The sequence below is a fragment of the Impatiens glandulifera genome, chromosome 5 (genome assembly GCF_907164915.1).
Source record: "Impatiens glandulifera chromosome 5, dImpGla2.1, whole genome shotgun sequence".
Taxonomy (NCBI): Eukaryota; Viridiplantae; Streptophyta; class Magnoliopsida; order Ericales; family Balsaminaceae; genus Impatiens; species Impatiens glandulifera.
Genome location: NC_061866.1, coordinates 38,229,951 through 38,240,236, shown reverse-complemented (window position 1 = coordinate 38,240,236; position 10,286 = coordinate 38,229,951). Strand labels below are relative to the sequence as shown.

The 10,286-nt window shown below is 31.0% G+C and overlaps 2 protein-coding genes across 2 annotated transcripts; both read right to left on the bottom strand.

Moving 5' to 3' along the window:
* Positions 1–991: 991 nt before the first annotated feature.
* Positions 992–1,615, bottom strand: LOC124937400 (beta-amyrin 16-beta-monooxygenase). The gene is made up of 2 exons (XM_047477661.1): positions 1,440–1,615; positions 992–1,291 (listed from the first exon to the last, which is right to left on the bottom strand). The coding sequence occupies exons 1-2, from the start codon at positions 1,560–1,562 to the stop codon at positions 992–994; spliced, it is 423 nt and encodes a 140-aa protein (XP_047333617.1). The 5' UTR covers positions 1,563–1,615.
* Positions 1,616–1,670: 55 nt separating this feature from the next.
* Positions 1,671–3,227, bottom strand: LOC124939303 (dammarenediol 12-hydroxylase-like). The gene is made up of 2 exons (XM_047479787.1): positions 2,597–3,227; positions 1,671–2,044 (listed from the first exon to the last, which is right to left on the bottom strand). The coding sequence occupies exons 1-2, from the start codon at positions 3,225–3,227 to the stop codon at positions 1,671–1,673; spliced, it is 1,005 nt and encodes a 334-aa protein (XP_047335743.1).
* Between the last annotated feature and the right edge of the window lie 7,059 nt (positions 3,228–10,286).

Sequence of the window (10,286 nt, the reverse complement as noted above, 5' to 3'; positions counted from 1 at the left end):
CTTGCTTTCGATAGGTTTCGATTCTTGCTGTCGATTTCCTGGGATTGTAATTCAATCGGCCAGAGCACCGCCCTGTTAAGGCGGAAGCTGCGGGTTCGAGCCCCGTCAGTCCCGTCGTACTTTTGCTCTCCATTGCCATCATATTGATGAAAAATCTTCTCGTGCTCTTGCTGCTACAGGCCAAGAAAAATAGGAGCTAATTCAGTCATTTGTGGGCGGGAAGAGTACTACATATTTCAGGGAGCGATCTATCTCATTAAAGCCATTAGAAATGCACTTTCTTTTTGGATGAAACATTTTTTTAGTGGGAATACTCCTTGTCTCTAACTCACTAGAGGAAGGCTTCAGCAAATGATTCAGGTTCATGAGAAGATTTAACTGACATGATTCCGGCTTGGGATTCTTAGAGCTCAAAGGTCAAAGAAGGCAGCAAAGATGCAATGAATTGAATAAAGAAGGCCGGCAAGATAAGATCTACGATCAGAAGGAAAAATACTCCACTCTTTCTTGCTAGAGAGTGGTATTTTCTTCAATTTTTATGAGATGCAGAGGAAGGTAAGTCAATGTGTTCTCTAACATAACTCGCCTTGAAACACTCAAAACGTTTTCTTTCTTTAAAAAACAATGAACGGCTCAAACCTATCATAAAAATCTCTCGTCTCTTATCGCGTGAGCGCAAAAGGAAGGTAAGACATGTGATTGACTAATTTCGGATCGCAAGAACGGTTAATAAAGACGGGGTAATTTTAATAAATGAAATAAAGGTTGACAATAAAAAAACACGTGCAAATTATTCTTTGTTTAATATAAAATATTATAATGTAGTACAAATAATAAAAAAACTATTATATTTTATGTTAACACTTTAATACTCCTTCCCATAGAAATAAAAACAATAAAAACATTATTATCCATAGTTTCTAAATCTTACATATAGACAAATTTTAAAGAGAATTGTAAGAAATCGACCAACTAAGAGAGAATGAATGTGTCAAAGATATTTAGGATGGAGGCGAATTGGGAATCCCTTTGTAAACCTCGGAACTGGATCACTAACAATCTTCTCATTTGAAATCAATTTCTCCCAACTGAAATTTATGACCATGCGGTGGATGAACACAAGCAAGACAAGCCTTGCATACTCGTTCCCCGGACACATCCTAGGTCCTGCCCCAAAAGGGACATAAGTGTAAGGTGCTGGTCCATCTCCTTCAAATCTCGACGGGTCAAACTTCTCCGGGTCTGGAAAGTGATCCGGGTTCTTATGGGTAATGTGTGCCATCCAGTGTAACTATTAAAACAAAAATAGTAAGGCCATTAAAGTTAAATCAAAGGTATATATTTTATAAGACTATTTGAATGTTTTTATATCTAGATTCAAAAACAAACAAAGAAAAAATGTTTCAAAACAATGAAATTTCTAATTTCAAATAATTTACCTTCCAACCCTTGGGAATAAAATAACCGCCATAGTTGAAGTCGGTAATTGCTTCCCTAAAAGCGCCAAGACTGGGTGGCATGAGCCTCAATACTTCACATACGAAACTCCATGAATATTTCATCTTGCTTGCATCCTCCCAACTAAGTAAGTCTTCTGGTGCTTTCAACTTTGCAACTTCATTTTGCTCTGATTGATAAAGAATTAATGTTTAGAACTCAAGAAAATTAATCTAAGTTAAATTAAACTTGATAAAGAACATAAACAAAATCATATATATACCACTGAGGACTTTCTCATAAATATCGGGATAATCAACGAGATACATCATTATAAAGCTTAGAGGAGAATTGAGAGTGTCGAAGCCGGCACTGAAGAGTCCAACAATGTGGCTTGAAATGTCTCCATCATTCATGAATTGTGAGTTCTCGTCGCAGCTTGCCAAAAGCAAAGTTGAAAGAACATTTTTCTTTTGTTCTACTTTCTCCGCGATCTCTATCTTCCTCTTCTTTATCATTTCTTTTATTTCCAATCTCATCACCTTTGATGAATTTATTGCTTGGTTAAGTGCGGTTCCAGGAAAATTGATTGGTACACATATGACCCCTTTTCATTACAAATTATAAATAGTTATTTATAAATTATAATAAGAAATATATATTTCAACACAAAAAAATCAAGCAATTATAAAATAACAAATAAAAAAGAGATGCATATTTTGTATCATTGTGTCACACAAAAATTCTTCAAATTTAAAAGTCCTTTTATGTTGGGTACAAATATGTTTTATGGACTATGATTCAAATTATTTGATAGAACTTCATTAATATTATAGTTGTAATTTTAATTTGGTTTTATTTATAAATATGTTTTATTGACTATATATTGAAGTAAAACTAAATAAAATATGAGAAATGATTTTGAGAGAGAATCTGATTGTCCGAAAAAATAGCAAATTTTTTTTCTTTTCTCCCCCTCACCGTTTATTTTTTTTTTAACCTGTGATATTTCACACATCATTCCCTCCCAAATTTCCTCCCTACCACTCCTCATAAAATATTAGGTTTTGAGTAAAAAAACAATATCAAATTAAACAAGCTTACATGGTTTTTTTACATATATTTTAATGAATTCAAATAAAAAGAGTGTGTAATTTACCTTTAGCAATATCTTGTACGGGCTTAGCAAGTTTGTCAAGTTTTTCAGAATCATCAATTCCCAAAACAACCCTACAAGCAAGTGCAAAAGTATATTTCTTCACAACCTCGCCGGCCAAAACCTCATTCTTCCCCTTCCAATCTCTCTCCAAACTCTCTCTCATAACCAAATCCATAATTTCCACGTACTTTTGAAGCCCATCAGCTTTAAGAAACGAATGAAGCATTTTCTTCACCTTAATAAACTCTTCCCTCGCCGTTTTCTTGCTCGATTTAGGAAATATCTTGTCCATTGTCGCCGGCCACCATGCCTGAACAAGCTTATTCTCGTTAGAGAATAAAAACTTGTTTCCTTCAACTCCGGCCAAGATTATTGTCGGATGACCAATTATGTTTGTTCGGAACACTTTGGTCGAGTATTTTTTCATTCTTTCCGTTGCAAACTGTTCGGGAATGCAATCTTTAAGCTTCGAGAAATATTCTAGGGTTTCTCCGATCACTGGCCATCCTGAATTTCCTGGAGGAAGATTGGTTTTTTCATTCTTAACTTTTCGGGTGAAGATGTAATTTAGTGTAAATGAGATGGCGAGGAATGCAAATAGGACAAGAGAAAACGTGAGAAGAAGCTCCATTCTTTGTTATATATATAGAGAAAATGTTAATGAATTGTTGAGAGAGATGTGAATTATATATATAGAAAGTTGAATGAGTTTAAAATTTGTTATTAAATATGTAAAATTGATAATTTTATAGAAACGTCATAAAATAGTCAGATTTATCGAATTAACGTACAAACAAAAATAAGAGTCAATTTTCAACATTGTATTTGATAACTAGGATTTTATGTTATTTTTTATTCAAGTTATGGTTCACATGGTATATTAAAAATCCCTCCCCATCTTTGTATTCCTTACAAATAAAAATCACTTTTTTTTTTCTTGGAACGATACTCTTTTCTGTTTTCCCAGTCGATTAGGATTACATCTCTATCATGTTATCATAAAAAAACATGCACATATTCCCTCCCCAATTTCTTGACTTATGAGAGTTGACCGGGAAACCGAAAAAGAATATAATTTGGAAACGAAAAACGACTGATTATTATTGTGAAGTTAAGCAAGACGGAGGGGATGACTGATTTTATATTCTTGACATAATATAAAATGTTTCGTATTTATCGATTTAACTCTCTTAACAAAAATCGTTAAATCGATAAATATGACACATTTTCTCATGTTTGTATACATAAAACGAATTTTACAGCTTTAATATCAATTTTGATACATTCATTCAAATTTATACATGGACATTTTCGTGCCTTATTACTTGTGTTGTATGCCTTATTACGTCTATTGTATTTATTTATATATAATAAGAATAAGGGACTAAGAAATGAGTTTAACAAATATTTTGAATAATCTAAAAAAAAATAATAATAAACATTGAAGAATGCCTGTCAATTTTGTTTACCCAAGGAATGACATCATTGTATTATTTTTTTGAGTATTTTTATTTTGGCTAAAATTTTTTTATTGTTTGGTGTATATAGAATTTTGATTATGAATTTAAATATTATTTAATAAAAAGGATGATTTGAATTAAATTATTAAAACAATATATGAATATAATTTTTTTTTGGAAAAAACAATTTAGCATCATTTCATTAAAAATTCACAAAAACGGAAAAAAAAATCACGAGTTTAAGAGATCATTATAGACAGGTCTAGAATGATTTTAAAGTCGTGATATTTTGAATAAAAATTAAAAAGGTATAAACGTAAATGAATTATCTGATTAAAATGCTTTCAATTCTAGTGAGTTCAAAAAATGATAAATTCCAGTTTCTGCAGATATTCCAGTTCTACTCCGTGCTTGAAATTCTTCTCCACGTTCCCGCGAGGGTGCTGCAATCCGATACAATATATTTTCATAACTCTTCAACGCTCCTGCGGGTTCTGCCATATACCCTTGCATTTCGTTCTTGCCAAATGTTATACACCACTGCTCCAAAGCCGCACTTGAACACACTTATTGCAAATCTATTTCCATTGGCTTTGAGTAGTGTCACTTCTTTGATTTCATTCCATTCTCTCAGGAAACTGATCAGCTCCAGGCTTTTATAGAATCTGTCCCAAAGCTCCGAAGCAATACAATAACTCCTGAATAGGTGATCTATGGTTTCTTCATTTCCTCTACATAGAAGACAGCTCGCGTCCGAGATGCTTATATACTTGCTGATACGATCATGAGTGTTGAGTCTTTTTCAGAAGGCGATCCATAGGATGAACTGATGTCGAGGGATAATCTTCGTTGACCATACAAGAGGAGCCCATTCTACTTTCTGCGCTTTTTCCCGGGTTACCTCCCATATTTTCTTCGATACCAGTTTCCCTCAGCTTTCCATTCATGAATATCCGGTTTGTCGTGTAGTTGTATGTTACTTATATGATTAGTATCATCTGTCCTTCTAGATTTCTTCTCAAGAGTGAGTCCCAATTCCCGTCTTTAATGTCTTTGATTTTCGCTTCTGCGCAGTCCCGTCTGATATGAGTATTTTGAAACTCCTCTCGTCTGATACGGGTATTCTGATACGAGTTTTTTCGAACTAGGGGTTGTGCCAAAATATAGTGCATTTCCCGTCCCTTAGCCGGATGTCATAAAGATCTGCAATACCGCTTCTTAGTTTAAGAATCTTTTTCAGAGACCAGCTCATACCTTCATGAATTTTGAAAGTTTAGATACTGGTTTCGTATTTCATAAACCTCGTATGCACACATTTTATCCATAGTGACTCCTGATTGCGCTCCAAAGCCCACAGATGCTTGAAGGTGAGAGCTTTGTTCCACTCGATACAATTCTTCAAGCCGATGTCTCCCTCGTCCTTCGGTTTGTAGAGAGCGGTCCAATTGACTTTCTTTCCTCCTCTTCCACTACTGCCCCAGATAAAGTTCCTCATCAGCGTATCGAACTCCTTCATTACCTTCTTCGGAATGACCATCTGCTGCGCCTAGTAGCCAACTATGCACATGATCACGGTTTTGATAAGTTCGATCCTCCCTGTATAAGAAATTTTTTCGCTGCCCATCCAGATATCGTGTTTTTTACATTTTCAATCAGCGGCTTGCAGTGTGAGATCTTGATCTGCTTCGCGGTTAACGGAATTCCTAAGTACCTTACGAGAAAGTTTCCTTCCTTGATTCCCATGATGTTGAAGATGTTCTGCTTTGTTTCGTCCTTCACGCCTCCATAAAATGTCACACTTTTACTTTCATTAATAGTTAAACTTGTAACCTCAGAAAAGAACGTTAGTGCAACCCTAATAGTTTTAATGGAATCAATGTCTGTGTGCGCTAGAATGAACAAATTGTCAGCAAAGCATAAATGAGTTACCTCATCTACCTCACAGAATTGGTGAAAGATGTATGGACGATTCTTTCAAAACATCACGAAGATGCTCACAAAGATCGCCATGATAGCTACGAAAGGTAAGAAGAGAGGGGGTCCCCTTGCCTTACCCTGTTTTCCCCCTTGAAATAGCCTCCGTGGACTCCATTGACGCTAACAACAAAGCAGGATGATGAAACGCACTACATAATCCAATCAATAAAAATCATAGGAAAAGCATAAACAACCAGAAAGTCCTGAATGACTTCCCATCTAACAGAGTCGAAAGCTTTCTTGATATCTATTTTGAAAGCCACTCTCGGGGATATTTTCTTATTCCCGTAGCCTTTTAAAAGGCTCTGCATGAGAAGAATATTATGAGAGATTGTCCTACTAGGGATGAATGTAGATTGGTTAAGATTTATAATTTTTCCTATGACATTTTTAAATCGTTTAGAAATAATTTTAGAAATAATTTTATAAATCACACTGCAACAGGAAATTGGCCTGAAATCTTGTACTTTTTTGGGTATCGTAGTTTTGGGGATCAAGGTTAGGACCGCTGCATTCCATTGCATTAACATCTTCATGTTCTTGAAAAACTCTAGAACCCCATTAGTAACGTCTTTACCCACAACCGACCAATTGTCTTTGAAGAACTGTGCATTAATCCCATCAGAACTTGAGCTTTTACTCTCATCAATACTAAATAGAGCTTCTTTAACCTCAACCCCCGTGACCACCCTTATCAGCTCGCGACTATCTTCTGCAGAGATTTTTCTATCAATAATCTGATACAAGGTATTCAAATGACTTTGATACTGTTTTCTTGTACCCATAAGCTGCTTATAGAAATCGTTAGCCAAATCTTGTACACCTTTTTGACCCTGAACATATTCACCATCATCATTTTTCAGCCTGTATACATTGTTTCTCATGTTTCTAGCCTTGCATTTTTTGTAAAAAAAGCTGTGTTTTTGTCACCCAACGAGAGCCAACTCTGTCTTGATTTCTGTCTAACAAAATTCACTTCAAGTTGACTCAGCTTCCTGAAATTTTCAAGCGCATTTCTTTCTGTTTCATTGAGTTGTACATCACTATCATCCCTAAATAACCTTTTCTGAACTTCTTCTAGTTCTATGAATATAAAATTTAAATTTTATAGAAAAAAGTAATTTAAAATTTTAGTTGATAAATTAAATATTAGTTATTATAATAAATTTAATTATTACAAGAAAATTAATTATTCCAATCAATGTGCACCTAGAAAGTAAAAGATTTTAATATATATAAATATACTAATATTTTAGAAGTTTATTACACGCTACATCACAATAATCCATTCTTTTTTGAAATAATTATTCATTTTCTCTTCTAATTAATTTTTTATTAATTTTATTTTCTCACTTCTTTAATAATAATAGATTACTTTTTATATTTTTATTTCTCATTATTTATATAAATATATATATAAAATTTTATTTTTCTTAAATATATTTTATCTCTTAATAATAAAAAAGAATATATATAATTTATATATAATGAGAGAAAATAAATTAATTATTAGATTTAAAAATTAAGTATAATATATATATATATATATATATATATATAATGTGATAGAAAATATATAAATAAATTAAAGAGAAAAATTAGTTATTATTATTGATTTTATAAGTTAAGTGTATTGATAAACTTTGTTTATACTCTATCTTGAAATAATTATTCATTTCTTTCTTCTAATTATTTATTTTATTGTTTTTTATATTTTATCAACTCATTATATATATATATATATATATATATATATATATATATATATAAAATGAGTTGATAAAGTTTTATATCTCTTAAATATATTTTATCTTTTAATAATAAAAGAGAATATATAAAATGAGATAAAAAAAATTAAGAAAAAATATTAACATAAATTAAAAAAAAATTATATGTTAAGTGTATTTATAATTATTATATTTATATATAAAAATTAATAAATATGTATAAAGTTTTTATAAATGGTAAATAATAATAACTAAATTCTTTTTTTAATTATATACTTATCAATATAATTATACATATTTGAAACATATTATAATTTATTATGTAGAAATTATGAGATAAATATGAGTGAATAACGAAATTATGAGATGAATGAGATAATAAATGATTTGATTGTAAAAAGTTTCATTAAAATAACTTTAATTATTGATGTTAAAATCATTATAATTTTTTATTTATAAATTATGAAATAAATTATGGATCATAACAATTTTTTTTTTTTTTTGCAAATATTGAATTTGTTAAAATGACGTTGCCATTGATATTTTGAAGAATTTTTATTTCTATTTCAGAAATTATATGATTAATCATTAGATGACAAAGAATGAAGGTCATTTTTTTTTGTATAAATAAAATAAAAAAAAGTTGTTTGTGTTTGAATTTATTCTAATAATCATTCAAAGAGACACAACTATGTTAGTCGAAATTGTCTTTCCATATTTGTTTTGAGCATGTATAATTGCTCTACGTGATTATCGTTCAAAACATGGCAATGTAAGTGTTTCAATTAAGACATGAAGTACATTTGTAGTTATATTTTATTTGATTAAGTTGCTATGTCATTGTTTATATATATATATAATTCATATTAGCTAAATAATATGATGATTCTCGTTTATTCATAATAAATATGATTATCTAATCATTTGTATACATACATGAATAAAGACCTATTGTATATTTGTTATGTTTAAATAGATAATTTTAAAATTTGTCACAAAATTATATGTCTTTTGATTGACAAATACTTTTATGGAAAGTTAAAGATCATCTTATACATGAGTAATGATATATACAACACTTTCATACAACAACACTTTTATACAGCACATACCTCATTGGCAAGAAAGAAAAATATTTTTCTCTCTTGTATTTTTTTAAGATATATTTTATTTTTCTTGCCAAATGAGGTAGGTGTTATATATATATATATATATAATGATGTTTAAAATTTAAACTCACCACAATCATCATGTAAGATAAATTCTCTTTTCTAATAATTATTTTCTTTCTCATAATATATTTATATATTTCTCTCCTAATATATATATTTTTCTTATCTAATCTCTTTTACTTAATTTAATTATATATATATATATATATATATATATATATATATTAAATATAGTTAATTTATATTTATTTATTTATTGGGAGAAAAATGTATGTTAAAAGATAAAATATATTTATATAAAATTAATAATATATATATATATATATATATATATTTTATATGATTAGTAAGTATATATATATATATATATATATTATAATATATTTAATCTTTAATTATTATAATTACATATATTTTGTTAAGAAAAATTAAAACAAGAAAAGAAAGAAAAGTTAATTAAGAAAGACATAGTTTAATTAATTTAAAAAAATATAAAAGTCTTTTGAAATATAATTTTGATGATGTTATTATGTTCAAGCTGAGTAGTCTATTTGTTTTGTGCAGAAATAAATCTAAAGACAGTGCTACCTAAGACGTGGTCTAAAGCAGACTATATTAAACATCTTACGTAGTTAGACGATGTCGTCTAACTCCTTTAGACGGAGTCTAAAGGGAAACGTAGTTAGACGAGGTCTAACTCCTTTAGACTGAGTCTAAAGGGAAACGTAGTTAGACGATGTCATCTAACTCCTTTAGACAAAGTCTAAAGGGAAACGTAGTTAGACGAGGTCTAACTCCTTTAAACATTGTCTAAAGGAAAACGTAGTTAGACGAGGTCTAATTCCTTTAGACGCGGTCTAAAAGAAAACGTAGTTAGACGTAATAGTCTAACTCCGTTAGACACGGTCTAAAGGGAAACATAGTTAGACGTGGTAGTCTAACTCCTTTAGACGTGGTCTAAATGGAAGCGTACTTAGACGCTGTCTAACTCCTTTAGACGTGGTCTAAAGGGAAGCGTAGTTAGACGACGTCTAACTCCTTTAGACGCGGTCTAAAGAAGAACGTCTGATGCCTTGCTTTAGCAGTTGTCTGAAGGAAGCATCCGTCTACCCACGATCAATTAACTACCTGCTCCACTTCTTTCTGCTACACTTCGTTCAGTAGTCTGACAAGCCAACTAACTCCATCAAATGAATGAATTCGGTACAAGACAAGATAAGAGGATATTCGGCGCACTACTTGTTCAGTACAACCACGATCCAAACATTCAGAGCCTGTTGTACTCACATGCTATAGGAGACTGTCCAACGGACACGTGTCACGTGTCCACAAATTCGACCGTTTATTCTATTCA